General features: G+C 38.4%; 1 protein-coding gene across 1 annotated transcript; it reads right to left on the bottom strand.

Annotated features, from left to right (window-relative positions):
- Positions 1-13,903: 13,903 nt before the first annotated feature.
- On the bottom strand, positions 13,904-16,447 carry LOC137950160 (uncharacterized). The gene has a single exon (XM_068796545.1). It carries the CDS (start codon positions 16,298-16,300, stop codon positions 14,807-14,809), a length of 1,494 nt encoding a protein of 497 aa, XP_068652646.1. The 5' UTR covers positions 16,301-16,447; the 3' UTR covers positions 13,904-14,806.
- Between the last annotated feature and the right edge of the window lie 81 nt (positions 16,448-16,528).

Raw genomic sequence — 16,528 nt, forward strand, 5'->3', positions numbered from 1 at the left:
ATAAAATTTGGTAATGTAATTAGGTTGTTTGTTCTAAAGGTTTTTTCTTTTTGTTTTCAGAAATCGCGTAGGGGGAGGGCTTTTTGACGGGGAAACGGGCGGACCTGATGCCGTCCGTCCAGAATCTGGGGCGACAATGGACGTGGACGAGCACGAAGGTCACAGACGCTTCACGTGGGCCGTCTTTCATGTGTTGGGCCCAGTATGGTACCCGTACTCACTCAGGGGTAGCTTCGAACCAAGCCGGCTCGCAAGCGGCTCGAGTTCGGCTCGGTGCCGGCTCGGTGCCGGCTCGGTTCGATTTGTTATCTATCGAGTTCAAGCTCTGAAATCGGCCCGTTTACCTTAAAGAACCGAGTTCAACTGAAGCCCGGTTCGGTTCGTCGGCTCGTGAGTCAACTCAAGGTGAGTCGGGATCTGTATCGGGTCGGGATCGGGGGAGCAGGAATGAGAGCGTAAGCGTGAGCGAGAGAGAAGGGAGGGGGGAAATCTTTCCTCCCCTCGTCGCCGTCGAGCCCTTCCCGTCGGTTGTTGTCGTGGCCTCTATCGTCATCGACAGCTGCTCGTCGGCCGCCTCTGTGGCCGTTCGTTCGATTTCCTCCTCTCCTCGCCGTCGCCTTTGTTTCCGTTGTCGCCGCTTCCGTCACTGCCGTTTCCGTCGCAGCCATCATCCCCGACGACAGGTCCTCCCCGGCATCCTAACCCCCTTCCCTCCGCATCGTCTCGACAGAAAACTTGAACCAATAGGTTCAGGAGAGAAATTAAGGGAGAAATAATCTCCCCCCTCCCCCGTGCGAAGATGATTTTGCACGTGCGATATCATAAAGTGAAAAAAAAATTAAACTCTCCATCTTCGTAGCTCTTGAAAAAATTAAAAATACATTTTATAGAAATAAGTTTCTATGATGTCTCATTTTTTTTAAAACATTTTTAATTGATTTTTTATTAAAAATATATAATTTTCTAAGTAAGATTTTCCTACAAAGATGGGGTAGAAAACTGTATAAATTTTTTTTGAATAAGTATATAACAGTTGATGTTGTAATACTTTTAGCGTGAAGCAATTTTCATTGCAATTTTGTGTTTGATATTTTATTTGATTAAAAATTTATCGATAAGTATAATAATATATTAGATTAATTATTAATTTTTATTTATATCCCTAGAAGAGGCAATAAAAGGTCTATTTAACTTTCCTAAGAAAATTTTAAAATATTTCTTGTAATTTTCTAATAAGTCACTAATAGTAATAAGATTTTATTTAAAGGTTTTTTTGGGAATATGTATCATAGGAAAATATTTCTAGTTTTTCCTAGAATATAAATTTTCATCTAGGGGCACTAAGGAGGCCATAGTAAATTCATGGCCAGATTCAAAAATTACAAAACAAGCTAGACAATAATTGGAGTAAAAAAAATTAATATTGGTGCATTTTAATCCATTATTGAAATTCAATCCTGAATCTCCCCTATCATTATTTTTTTAAATGTATGCATAATTTTATATATAATTTATTTGAAGCCACTCATACGTGTGAGATCATAAACAAGGGGAAAAAAAACTCTTTGTCCCTTCCTTATGGCTCTTGAAGAAATTAAAAAAATATTTTAGTAGAAATACGTTTCTAGAGACTATTAGTGGTTTTTTCAATAAATGTTGAAAAGACATTTTTAGTAGAAATATAGGGACAATTAGTGCCTAATATTTTTTGAAAATATTTTTCTAATTATAAATTCTTGTTAAAAAATCATATAATTTTCTAAGTAAGATTTTTTTGCCAAGATGGGCTAGAAAACCGTATAGAAAAATTTTGAATAAGTATTTGACAATTGAAGATATAATCCTTTTAGCATATGGCAATTTTCATAGCAATTTTGTGTTTGACATTTTATTTGATTAAAATTTTATCAATAATAATATATTATATTAATTATTAATTATTATTTATTTCCTTAGAAAAGGTAATAAGAGGTCAATTTAACTTTCCTAAGAAAAATTTAAAATATTTCTTTTAATTTTCTAGTAAGTTTCTAATAGTAATAGGATTTTATTTAAAGAATTTATAGTTTTTATTTGGGTGATTGTAAATTGATAGTGATATTTCATTTAATTTTGTTATGTTTGATTATTGTATGGAATTTATTCATAATGTTATGCATTGTATGGAGTGTTTAAACTATTTTATGGAGTGTATAAATAATTTCATGGAGTGTTTATGGAATGTATAGACAATTTTATGGAGTGTTTATGCAAGTATTATGTATATAGATTATGCCCAATTTTTCAGTAGAGGTCATGCCAAATTTTATATAAGTATTATATACATAGATTATGCTCAATTTTAAGTAGAGGTCATACCCTATCTTATACATGTATTATATATATAGGTTATGCCCAATTTTATGTAGAGGTCATACACAATTTTATGTAAAATATATGCATAATTTTATATACAATTTATTTTATATATATTTTTTGAAAAGTTTTAAATGTATATTGAAGCTCAAGCTCGGATCGAAGCTCAGCTCAAACTCGGTTAAAATTTTTGGGCTTGAGCTCGGTAACAATTTTAGGCTTGAGACGAGGTTCGGCTCGAAGCTCGGCTCAAAATATTTAAATCAAATTCGGCTCGAACATAGGCAAGTTCGGGCTCGGCTTGGCTCGATGCCACCCCTACCCGTACTGAACATCGCTCTCTTTTAACTAGGTCGTCTCTTAAAATTTGCTATGTTGTCTAAAGACCCATGACCCCAGTCGTCCACTTGCCTCAAGTCTTAACATTATTTGGAAATTTTCAAATTTTTTTATTGTAGTAATTTCAAATATGACCAAATTTCAAGTGTAGTCAGCTGGCCCATTAAAATTTTAAAAATAAATCATTAATTAAAAATTTCAAATATTCACTTCTAAAATAGCCTATGGGCACAAAGGGGGAAGAAGTGGAGAGTTGTAGCATGACTACCCCTTAACAACACTAGTTTGCCTTCCGACACGAAGCTCATTGCTAATGCCAAGAAGTCCCACAAAATTGGGCCAAATGTTTGCAACCACTTAAACCTCGAGCACCATATCAAATCCGACGAGAGGAATGACAAAAAATTCAGTGGTAAAGTGAGTGTTACCAATAGAAATTGTACCCCCTTGTTAACCCCATAGCTCGGAACCTTTTTACCATTGGCGATTGAAACTGGCAACTGGGTGAGGTTGGATCCCAAGTCGGAGCTGTTTTGCCGCTGTCACGCTGAGGAAGTTATGTGTGCGGCCCGAGTCCACTAATCCCACCAATTTCCTGGTCAGTAACTTTGACTTGCACTTGCATGGTTTTGGCCGACTTCTGGGCATGCAAGGAAGTTTCTAGTTCAGCCTCCTCTGGAGTATCCTTGGGTGGTTCTTCTTCCTCTGCCCATGCTTCCAATTCCAACCAAAACAATCTTTTACATTGGTGGCCAGCCCGGTAAGGTTCGTCACAATTATAGTAGAGGTTCTTCGCTCTTCGGTTAGCCATTTCCATCCTGGTTAATTTTTTGATATAAGAGGGAGGGCTGTGGTGGGGGGGGGGGGGGGGGGGGGGGGGGGGCGGGGTGGGTAGTTGTAGGGTGGTGGCGTTGGTGGTGCTGTCATCGGAGGCGAATAATTTCTCCCCCCTTGCCAGCCACTCCTCTTATTCTGAATATGTTGTCTTGCTTCCATTGCCCGAGCCAAATTCATCGCTTGCCCCAAATCAGTAGGCACGTGGAGTTCCACCTCTAACTTCAATGAATCATTAAGCCATGTTGTGAACAAATTTACCTGTTGGTCTCTTCGAACTAGGTGGCTGGTTTGAGCTATTTTTTTCCTGAAATTGAGTCTGGTATGCTTCCACTACACCGGTCTGTCTTAACAAGACCAAGTCCCCCAAGGGATTGTTGTAAGTTTTCGGTCTGAACCGTATCGTGCATAGCTCTTTAAACTCTTCCCAATCCACGACCAGGCGGTCCAATTCCACTTGATGGAACCAGAGTTGAGCTTCATTCAGCAAGTGGAAGGCAGTTAAGCTCACCTTGTCCATGTCAGATGTGCCTTGGTAGTAAAAAAAAAATTCAAATCTATGTAACAAGAATAAAGGGGTCGACGGACCCGGTGTAGGTGGGGAAATCAAGTTTGGTGTACCTAGGTACTGACCCTCCACCTTGTGCCAGTAGACCGTTGCGCCCCGTATGTTGTTCTCCCCCTCTGCTGTAGGAGTGCTCTTCCATCCTTCGTGTAGTGTCTGGAGGTCGGTTTAATCCCCCCACAATTTCAAAAACTCTGCTTGTGATATGTTCCATCATTTCTGCCATTCGAGCTGCATTTTCTGTCCTCATTTCTCTGGCAAGGTTTCTCAGCTCTTCACTATGGAACAGGTCCCCCATGTTACCCTGCTCTGATACCAAGATGTTAGGGTCCCTAGTAATGGATATTGTAACACAGCGTGGGACACATAAATCCAGTGCAGAGTGGGTCCTCCAAGTTGTTCTGGTCTGGTTCAAGGCAGAACCCTCCATAAGGTACCGAACCCAGTCTGAACAGTAGCTCACTGCTGTTCTTTGGCTGAAGTGGGTATCAACCCACTGGTACTCTTGTAGCAGATGGCAGTCGTGAGCTGCTGGATGTTGGTCAGATCTGGGCAGTAGCTCTCTGCTGCTATCGGTGGAACTAGGTAGCCACGCTTGTTGTGCCTGATGGCAGAACAACAATGAAATGTTGGTTGGGCGAGGTCTGAGTAGCAGCTTCTTGTTGTTCTTGGCGGAAATTCGGCACCACCTCCCTGGTAGCTTGGCTCACTCAAAAGCCCCCTCCCCCTCCCTGCTTTGCTCACTAGAAGGGCTACAACCTCCCTGCTGCTCTTCCGACTAAACCCAGCAACAACACCCCGAGGTGTTGTCCCATCTGCAATGGAAATTTGCTCTGTGGTAAAACACAACGAACAACAACACCAGAGACCAGAGATGGTCCGTGCTGTTGTTCTGGGATTAGATCTGTAAAACGGGAAGAGATAGAGGTGAAGAGGGAGAGATTAGAGGGATAACTAGAGCTCAAAGGGGAACTCCAACCCTGAGCTCGTCAAGGAGAACTCGGGATCCTATTTTTGGCCAAAATGAACTTGTCCTTCCATATTCCATCTTCCATCTTCCATCTTCCCTCCTACATATGCTCGACGCCAACTATAGTTTAGGAAAAAAAATTACAAAAATGCCCTTGAGGCAAGGGCATAATTAATCCTGACTTAAATAAAAACAAAATTATAACTAAAGGACTCAGTATCCAGTGACTCAGCCACGATGCCGTTGAGTAACATGGCTCGCGATCTGAGTTCATAACAGAGTATCATTTTCCTCTTTTGCCCTTGAGCTCCTATGCCTCCCATGCATGTGCATGGGTCTACATGTGTGCCACAAGTTGAAGGTAAGGTTCCTATCATTCCACCCCTCCTTGAGATCAACCTTTGCCCTCAAGGTTGAAAATTTGGAAAGCGAAGGAAGTCATCCTAGCATTCCCACGTGGCTTCTTTCAGTGGGGTTTGATACCATTGAACGAGGACCTTTGTACATAAGCGAGAGTCATGTTGGACTCGCTCTTTCTTCAACATTTTTGGCTTCAATGGATGAAGAAATGGTAGAAGTGTTTTGTGCTCCTCCAAGTTGCTTTTTAAGTTGAGATAAGTGGAATACCATATGGATGGTGGATCCATCTGGTGGCCGCAAACGGTATGCCACATTGCTAATTCAATGAAGCACTTTGAAGTGTCCAAAAATTTTTGGAGCAAGTTTTTGATTCCATCTAGTGGCCAGTGATTGTTGTCGACATTGTTGAAGCTTGAGATAGACCTAATCGCTTATGAAAACTAGATTGTCATGTGTTTGTTGTCGTGTTGACTCTTCATGCATTGTTGCACTAAGGCAAGATGGTGCATGACTAGTTTAGGGTCTGATCTTGATAAAAAATCATTTTACTTATTCATCAAATGGATATTAGAACTATATTTTAAATATGATCTTGATGCAGAAGTTTAAATATGAAATGAAATAGATTTTAACTATATTTTTTTAATATGAAAAAAGCAAAAGGATTTGTTCTTCTAGGCAATGAAATGAAGTTTGCAAGTCATGCACCAAAAAATAGCATAAAAATTTTGATGCTTTATATTATCTTGTGGTTTTAGACGTAGTAGTGTTACCACATTTATTTATGTAAAGTTTGTTCATGAATATGGTGTTATTTTATGTTTGTATGTTGATGACATATTGATTATATGCATCAACATGGGGGAGGTGGTTGAAACTTGAAACTAAGAAGTATCTAACTACTATGTTCAAAATGAAAAGACATAGGTGAAGTGAATCCCATCTTAGGTGTTAAAGGTGAGAAACCATAATGAGGGTCATGTTTTAAATCAACCACTCTATATAAAGAAGATCACTGATAATTACACTCAGTTAAGAGTTAGGAATTATTATACTCCTTACGAAACCAAAACAAAGTTGAGCATAAATTTTGGTAGGGTAATAGCACAAGGAGAGTATGCTAGTGTTATTGGAAGTTTAATTTGTGCTGAGCATTGTTTAAGAGCATATATTGCTAAAATTTAGTAGATACACTATTAATATTGAAATTTCACGTTGGAAACAAATTGGAAGAACCCAGGTTACTTAAAATCAACCAAAAAATATAAAATAATTTATAGAATATATCTAGAGGTATTAGAAAGATGCTTTAGTGCTAGTTGTGAGGATCGCATATCCACAAGTGGATGAATTCTTACCTTAGGTGTGGTGCTATATTTCATTGGTTTCTAAGAAGCAAACTTGTATTTCACATTCAACTATGGAATCCGAATATCTTACCTTGGTGACAACTGGCCAAGAAGCAGAATAAATTAGGAATTTGTTATAAGCCATAAAATTATGGCCTAATCCTATGCCTCCTATATCTATACATTGTGGTAGCAATTGAACATTATCTAGAGCAAAATCAGCAATTTTGTAGGCTATCAATGAACTTAAGAGTTGTTGTCTAATAGATTTGCTATGATCAATTAGATGGCACCTATTTTCCATTGTAAAAGCAACCCTAAAGCAAGGGGTTGGTTGTTGAATCTATCCTACCAGTTGCAGATCCTCATTAGATGAATTTTGTTTCCTTCAGTTTTCATAAGTTCCTCATTTTGAATCTAATTCTTATACAAAAGAGAAACTAGAAGGAAGGGAAAAGGAAGTTCTAAATCGAATTCACCCTGAGTTTGCTTTGTGGATGATATAAATTGCTACTGTTTTCTAAACAATCAACTTATTTGATACAAGTTGAATGATATGCTTCTAGGAGAGCCTAGTATGATTGAGCCATAGTTTAGGAGTCCTAAAAGAGTCAAATAAGTCCAAAGACAGAGCTCGAGGTCCAAGAGAAGACCACCAAGGAGGAAGAATCAAGAAGTGCAAAGAAATGCAAAATAGTCGATACAAGGCCAAGTGGCACCTGCAATGTATGGGCAATAGAGTCAAAGAAGATTTGAGAGGAGGAGAATCTAGCTTATCTAAAGGTAAAACAGTCCAAGAAAATCCCCTAGAAGAGGCCACCAGCCAAGCAAGGGCAGAAATATCTATAGAAATTTCCAAAAGAGGCACCAACTCAGCATAAGAATCTACAAGTGTCAACATTTTATGTATGGCTTGGAGCATGGGTAACCCCATACCCAACCTTAATCCACGTAGAAAGATTTGGAGAAGTAGCTCTTCTCTCCCATCTATAAATAGGGAGTTCAACAAGCATTATAATCATTTTTTTTTGCCAATACAAATCCCTCTTAGCTTTAGCTAATTATTGGTTGACCCTCAATCTAAAGGTGTTTATCTTCATTGAGGAGGTTCTAACTTTTGCAAAGGTCAATTCGGTCTTCTATCCTTTTGTCTTAGTTTTACTTTGGTCTTGTTAGATTAGTGAATAATGATAATATTAGTTAGATTTTGAATAGCTTATGTGAGATAAATGTGGCAAGGATTCTCCTTAAGTGAATCAAAGTCTTAACTAGTTTATCAAGAGTTTTCAAGATTATTTAAGTATCCATACCCTGGTCCTTATATCAATTATAGAGTCTTGTATTAAGCAGTCTAGTATCTTAAGTGTATGTTTCAAATGAGTGAAGCTTGCAAAGAAGGGTAAACATTAAGGAGTGTCCCTCTAACCAAGTCTCTTGTGAAAGTCTTTTACTAAAGTACCCTAGTCTTTCTTAGTTAAGGGATATGCTTGATAGAGTCTTGCTAGTATCCTTTTTTATCAAAAACCCATAAAAGAGCCCTTATCCATCTCCTTTAGAGTCCCCCAGCCCAAACCTAAGTCTACAACCCCAGCATTACGTCACCTAGGTCCCCAAAACAAACTCTCCTACCCTAGTCTAGACAAGCATCGTAACAATTGGTGCAACCAATGTAGAAGGTAGAAGGAACTCCAATTCCTCCATGACCCAGGCATTATTACCCTTTGGGAAGTTATCTTTCCCTTCCTATTCAAGTATACTTTTAGATACAAGTTATCTTTCCCACCAAGAATGAAATATATTCAAGTCTAGTTTCAGATGCAGTAACCTTCCGGTTGATCCAATCTCTCTATGAGAAGATATCCTCGTGAAAAATGGTAGACCAAACTTTTTCCTCGCATATGGATAAAATGTTTTTACCTTTTTTGTATGCAAGAATATCCCAAGAAGATGCATAGGACAATATATGACGTGACAATTTATCACTAGATTGACCAAATACATGAGCAAAACAAACACGACAAATAACACGTGGGGACATAGGAAACAATGAAGCAAGAGGGAAAAACCCACATACCTTTAAGGATGGAAGATAGCACCTTGTTGACAAGAAAGAAAGTATGATAAACAACATCACCTCAGTATGACTTGGGTACATTCAAATGAAATAACATTTTATGTGCCACTTCCAACAAATGACGATTTTTACATTCAACAATTTCATTTTGTTGTGGAGTAAACATACAAGGCGATTGATGAATAATTCCTTTTTGACATAACACGTCGAATTTCTAATTAATGAATTCATGAACATTATCAGTATGCAAGACATGAATATAAGTAGCAAACTATTTTTTCATAGTATTTTAAAAAGTTTGAAATACATAAAAAGACTTCAAATTTTGTCCAAAGAAGATATACCCAAGTATATATTGAAATCATCAATAAAAGAAACGAAATATTTATAACCAAATAAACTAGTTATAGGGCAAGGAGCCCAAATGTCATAGTGAACAATTTCAAACTACTCACAAGTTTTGTCAGAGAGACTGGAAATGGATTTCGGTGAAGCTTGCAAAGCTAACATAATTCACACTGAAATGAAAGACTAGAAGAAAATATAGGAAAAAGTTGAACCAGTTTTAGCGAAGATGGATGACTTTATTGTAAATCCCATTGTAGAAGTAAAATTGCATATTGCAACGCATGTAAATTATTATCTGGCAAGTGGTTCTCCAAATAATACAATCTACCACTCTCACGTGCAGAACCAATCATCTTCTTCTCGAGATCCTGAAACGTATAATGAATAGTGAAGAATGTTAAAAAACAACTTATCGGTTTAGTTAACTGACTATCTGACAACAAAATTAAAGAAAATTTAGGAACTAATAAAACAAACTGAGGAAACAAGAAAGACACAAGAATAATAGTACCAACTCTTTTAACAGATAAAATAGACACATCAGCTAACATAACATATTCAATATCAGAAGACTTTGTCAAACAGAGAACAAAGACGGCATACCAGACATATGAGTAGTAGTGCTTGAGTCAAAAACTCAGGTAGAGGACAAACGCACATAAAGAGCAAATATGCCTCTTAACTTACCAGAGTGGTGGTAGGTGCAAAAGCCTGAGCCACAGATGCAATAAAGGTAGTTGAAAGTTGTTTCATACGCTACACAATATGTTGTTGTTATTGTAGTCACTGGTACATCTCATCTGAAGCCCCTGGTGTACCAATGTTTACCACCTCAGTAGGTGTCTCACAGCTATCATGAATGATCGAATTTTCCCATGTTGGTTGTCCAAATTTAATCTAGCATATATTTGAAAATTGGTTTGTCCATTTATATTGGTTACATTTCCTCTCCGACTTACCATCACTTGGCCTCGACCTCAACCAAATCCATCTCTACCTCTATGTCTACTAGCATTATTATGATCTCTGATGATTTTGCGAAACCTGGAGTATTAAGTGTAGAGGCATCCACCACTTTAACACTTTTACCAACCTTGGGTACAATTGTACTAGTAAAAGTGGTAGATAGTGTAGGCACATCATATAATGTGAGTACATGTGCTTTTATTCCATCAATTTCATAACCCAACTCATCAAGAAATTTAGCAACCTATAACTTATTTTGTTGTTTCCTTAACGCACATTTAGTTGCAGTAAATGGATGATAAACATCAATCTCTTGCCAAACACCCAGAAACTCACTATAGTATTCGGTAACAAATCTGTTACCCCCCTTAAGACCAAAGAAGTTTGTGTATAACTCATATACCCGAGACAAGTTGCTTCTTCTGCATATAGTGATTCTAAGGACACGCACATGGTCTTTAAAGTCTCACGGTTAATGACTTGATTCCTCAATTTGAAATCAATACTATTGATAATCGATGTCATAACCTGATTGTCTTCAACTTCCTAGTCATCATTCATAGGGACTGGTAGGTGTTGTATCTTCCAAGCTACCAAAAACAATGACCGTAGTGAAAGATTTTGCTGGCAAACTTGAGAGCAGTCTTAGAGGAAACAGTTTAGCGATTCTCCATCACACTCATTCCTGGCATGCCCTTGGGTCATCACCAACGTTGTAATGATGTTTTCATAAGTCATTCAATCAAACAGATTATGTGCATCTATGATTTGTGCAAATTCAAAGTACGACTTCATGTATTTCTCCTCAAGTAGACTCTTGACCAAGTACGACAAGCTCTATGTCTTTGAGTACATGGATTACTAAGGTGAAATGAATCGACAGTCTTTAATGCAGACAGAGCATCAAAGATAATTAACGGAGAATCAATCCAAAGGCTCGATTTCTCTACATAGGAAGATTGAGGTGGAAAGAATAAAAGAAGATGAAAGAGAACAAGAGGGAAAGAAGTGACAGAGAGAATACAGAGAGTCAAAGAGAAAGAGCAAAGCAGTAAAAATTTCTCGCTCATTTATTGGTTTACTTTTTCCAAATTCCATCGGGAGAAAAACCGTGTTTTTCTGTTCTTTTTTTTTTTCTCTTAGGCCTTGTTAGTGCCCTTTCCATGAAATGTTATAAAGACATTTCTAGTAAAAATAACAGTCCAGAGACTATTAGTGTCTCTTGTTTCCTAGAAACATTTTTCTACCCAAAAATTCTTACCAGGAAAATCATATAATTTTCTAGGTAAGATTTCCAACCAGATGGGTTGGAAAACCTTATGGAATTTTTTTGAATAAGTATTCGACAATTAGTACTATAATACTTTTAGCACGAGGTGATTTTCATGATAATTTTGTATTTGATATTTTATTTTATTAAAAATTTTATTGGATAAGTACGGTAATGCATGAGATTGTCTATTGAATTTTCCTTCAAATTTTCTAAAAAAAGGTATGTAATTTCCTAGTAAAACGCTATTAGCTCTTATTAGTGCCTTTTCCGGGAAAAGCTAGAAAAATATTTCCAAGTATAAATTAATTTGTTGGATTCATTAGTACCTCATTTTTCTAAAAAATGCATATCTTCCTGGAAATCCTTACCCGAAAATTGAATTTTTTTGGTGAAGGATTTCCAGTCACGAGATGTGGAAAACTACTACCTGGAAAAACATTGAGCCGACCTTGGTCTAATTTTTCCAGCTGCGATGTTGTATTCCTTTCAAGGACCGCGCCCCCCCCCCCCCCCCCCCCCCCCCCCCCCTGCTCCTCTCTACGGTCTCGTGGAGGAGAAGAGGGATCAGAAGGTGGAGGTGGAGGGTCTCCTTCACAGTGCATTTCAGGTAGGGAAGCTTGTCGAGGTTGCTCTTGTGCACCCTCCGCTCCAATCCCGCCACCTCCGCTTGCACCTTCCGAAGTTACTCCAGACTCTTCATCAGCTCTACCATCGCCCACTCGATCACTGCCACGATCTCTGTTTCCCCGAACATCACATCCTATCGAAAACCCACATACCGATGACTCAGTCCCAGCTGCATTCTATTAATTTGAAATAGAAACTATCGAGATAATAATCGCATTAATGAGAAGAAATAAATTCAAATATGAAATAATAATCGCATCCACGAGAAGAGGCCGACAACTCGACCAACGCTCTTCTCCTGACCTAAGTTTTTCTGTATATGTCTTTGACTCTTTTTTTTTTTTCAATGATTTGGTTTGAGTTTAACAAGACCAATTTGTTTCTAGATAGAAAAATTCAAATTTTGTATTTGACATTTCTTTTTACTTAAAATTTAACAAATAGGTATAGTAATGTATGAGATTAATTATTAATTTTTATTTATTTTCCAGAAAAAAAGTGCTAATAGACCGATTTAATTTTTTTGCTTGAAAAAATTTAAGGTTTTCCATGTAATTTCCTAGTGATAGGATTTTATTCAAAAATTTCTTGAAAATGTGTTTCCTAGGAAAAATATTTCAAATTTTTTCTAGGATATAAATATCCAACCAAGGGCATTAATGGGGGCCTAAGATTTAATGTGAAAGTTTCTTGAAAATATGTATCCTAGGAAAAATATTTTTAGTTTTTCCTGAGATATAAATTTCCAACTAAGCACTAATGGGTCTTAATGATTATATGCTTCCAAACAATAGAAACCTGTTTTTTCTTCCCTTTGTGTTTTTTCTTTTCTCTGCCAATGCTAAAGATTTGAAACAAATTTAATTCGACATTTTATTCGCAAGTTTGGGCTAATAATGGATAATGCTAACCTTGTTGTGATTGCGAGATACTACACTATGCCTCATGATTATTTATGAACTAGGATCATATTATAACAAAGTAAAACTAGGGAACATTTAAGTCGAAAAACATGTTTCAACGTCAAGACAATAGTTTTTGTTTAATCACCTGTAGGGGTATCATAGAACCGAACCAAGCCTGAACCTGCCTATGTTCAAGTTGAGCCCAGCCTCGAGCCTAAAATTATTATCGAGTTCGAGCCAAATAATTTTAACCGAATTCGAGCTTCAACATATATTTAAAACTTTAAAAAATACATATCACGAATTCAAGCTCCAATATATATTTAAATTTTTTTAAAAAATGCATGTCAAATAAATTATATATAAAATTATACATACATTTTACATAAAATTAGGTATACCCTCTACATAAAATTAGACATAACCTCTACTTAAAATTGGGTATAACTTCTACTTAAAATTAGGCATAAAATTGGACATAACCTCTTCTTAAAATTGAGTATAACCTATGTCCATATACCTCGTAGAACCTGACGAAAAGAATCATAAAGTTAAAGAAATCTTTGGCAGTTAAGAAATCTTTGGAGGTGAAAAGTTGTTGCATATATATACGGTGTCATGACGACTAACTACCTTAGCTTTTGGAGCCAGCCGAGCCATGAGTGCGGCCTTATGGAAGAATTAATTATAAGCAGTGCCATGATAGCAATGAAATCATGGTAATCTGTACCTAAATATTTTTTAGAGAGAAAGATCTTTAGGTTACCGTAAGGTGAAAATGATTTAAATAGAGCAGAAATAATCAATATGGTATCTCCAGAGTCACCATCTACGGCACTCACATTCCGAAATATCAAAGAATCCATCGAGCCCTAGTTCCGCTCTTAAACGAAATTCTAAAAAGATAATGGAAACCAATCTCGAGGCAGAAAGAAACCCTTGAATTAGCGCAACACTTCGCAAAAAAAAAAAAAAAAAAAAAACAACGAAAGAAGGGGAGCAACAATTGTCTAATTACCTAAAGAAGAAGCGCTCTGGGGAGCGAGCTTGTTTCCTTTCACCGGATCCCAAGTTGCAACAACAAGGTCAGAAAATAGAGACCAATGGAAATCGATAAATACGTAGAGAATCCACGAAGGATGAAAGTTGAGAGCGGCAGAGGGGGAGGAGTTTTATACCACTGCACCGTCATCTGTCACAGCCTCTGACACCGGCGCGACGACTTCCTCTGACGCACGACGCACGCACCGTCGGCCTTTGAGGGTATTCCGTTGCGCGCAGCAACAACGTTGGACGAAATGAGTGCTCACATTCCGGTCCCGACTCTCTGGATTTAAGTAAAAACCGAGTTGGAACTGAGCCAAACTCGAGCTTTTCACGAACCCGTTTGATTCGACACTACCCCTACTCCTGAGTCCCGATTCTCCCAAATCCCGAGCCACTCTATAAGTTAACGAACCGGCTCGGGAGTCGAACTCGGTTTGTTAACTTAAGTAAGCCTTATCAAATTGAACCTAGCCGAACTCACACTGCTTGTGAACCAGCTCGGTTCTATGCTAACCCTTAATCACCTGTAATTCAAGTAACAAAGACCAACTTCTCATTCTTAGGCCCTCTTTTCTTGGATAAGAGAAGAGAGGAGGGATTGGAAATTACAAAAGATGAATTCTTGAACCAATTATGAACTGTGGTTGCAGAGCGTTCCCAGACTTATTCGCCTGCAAAAATATCAAGAGCTTCCCACAGCAGGAAAGGAGGTGGTTTTTTTTGCTTCTTCCTCATTCCTGTCGTTAACAGTATTTCAAGGGTCGCATGAATCAAATATCGCACAAATATGATGCTTATGCCGTGGTTTCCTTCTTCAATTTCTCGTCTTTGCATCTTCTTTGGTCCCCAACCATTGATTTGAACACATCCAGAAGATCGTCCAACCCCTTGCTGTCTTCACCTAACCCCTTTAAGGCACACACAATACTCTCAATGGTGGACAGGCACCCAGCCTTGGGCTGGTGCCTCACTTCGCTATATAAACTCACCTCCTTTGAGTCCAATTTCAGATGAGGCAAAAGCTTCAGCCATGGATTCTCGTGATACATTCTTTTGGCCTTAGCCCAAGTCCCATCCAAAACAATCAAGTGCTTGACATTAAATTCAATATTTTCCAAAGAAACAGATTTCTCACTGGGAAAAAGTAGAGCTGACCCAGGAGGAATTGTGATTTCAAACTCTTCAAATTCTTGGATCTCGTCTTTATCGTCAACCTGCTTTCTCTGAAGCTTCTTCACAATGAATCCATCTGAGATGACATGTTTTCCTAATGGTGATGCTGAGAGACGAATTAAATCGGGCTCTTCAGTGTGTTTTTGGCCGTTCCAGAGACGGGAAAGTGTGCAGGTGAAACCACATTTAGCAATGGTGGCTGTGATCAAATCCTCATTCGATATGGATGGATTGTCCGTAGGCAAGTCGGTTTGAAGGATATCCGGCAAACTATTTCCTCCGTTGTCTTCATTTTTACAAAAATGCTTTCTGTTCATACTAGGTACAGCTCTTGTATCTTTACTCGCTCCGCTATTATGGTTTGTACCTCTTGAGCTATTCTCCGTGGAATTCTCCCTCCCTGCACTCTCTATGGTCTGTTCTTCATCCAATCTACCGTCGCAAGTCGAAGAGAAACCCACATTGACAAGGCAGCGACTGAAACTATTTTCTGATTCAACTGAGCGACTTCTTCCGCAATCCACTTCCGAAAGGCCATTCTGGGCGACGAAGGAGACTACGTTTAATTCAGAATTTGGATTCATCAATTTTTTCGAAAAGCAACCGGAAGATTCCTTCGGCCTTCCGCAAGCCAAGTTGGCAGTATCCTCCATTAGCACTGACTTACTTCCTAACCGAATTCCAAATAAATTACATGTACCACTTGATTTCGAGGCAGAGATGCCAGTTTCCTTCTTCGATTTCTCAGATTCACATGTTCCGCAACAATGAGGTTCCACTCGTTCTCTGCAGATTTCACTGGAAGGTCCAAAACAGCATTTGGTATTAGTCACAGGTGTATCGGTACACAAGTCAGCAAGCAACGATCGAATCACAAATTGAGCTTGAAAATGGACATCCGAAACGGTAACAACATTAATATTTTTCAGTCCGAGTGTAACGATCCTAGTGGAGTTGAGAGGGTGATTTTTCTCATGACTGTGGCGCAGAATAGTAAGAGCAATGGCGTTATTGATAGGTGGGTGCTTGAATCTGTCACAGAGACAGAGCCTGAGGGGTTTGGAGCAGGAGCGACAAATAGGTCTCTTCCCGGACCCCTGATTCACCGATTCCATGGTGAACGCCTTCCAAAGACTGGACTTTTGCCTGCAGAAAGGATGAAGAAATGAGATCTTAGGGAGAAGCTGAGACACCCTAATTTCTATGAAGGGATTCGGCGAGAGGCCATGAAGGTAGAAACTCTGAAGGAAAGCCAGCTTTCAGTCTCCTAATCGAGCGGAAGAAACCCTATTGGAATGTTTACAAGATAAACCCTACGCAGGCCCAACATGCCAGGGAAATGG

Source organism: Aristolochia californica, unplaced genomic scaffold, assembly GCF_029961685.1.
Source record: "Aristolochia californica isolate CCGP_79_NKW_82.1479 unplaced genomic scaffold, dmAriCali1.0.hap1 SCAF_1, whole genome shotgun sequence".
In the NCBI taxonomy this organism is placed as follows: domain Eukaryota; kingdom Viridiplantae; phylum Streptophyta; class Magnoliopsida; order Piperales; family Aristolochiaceae; genus Aristolochia; species Aristolochia californica.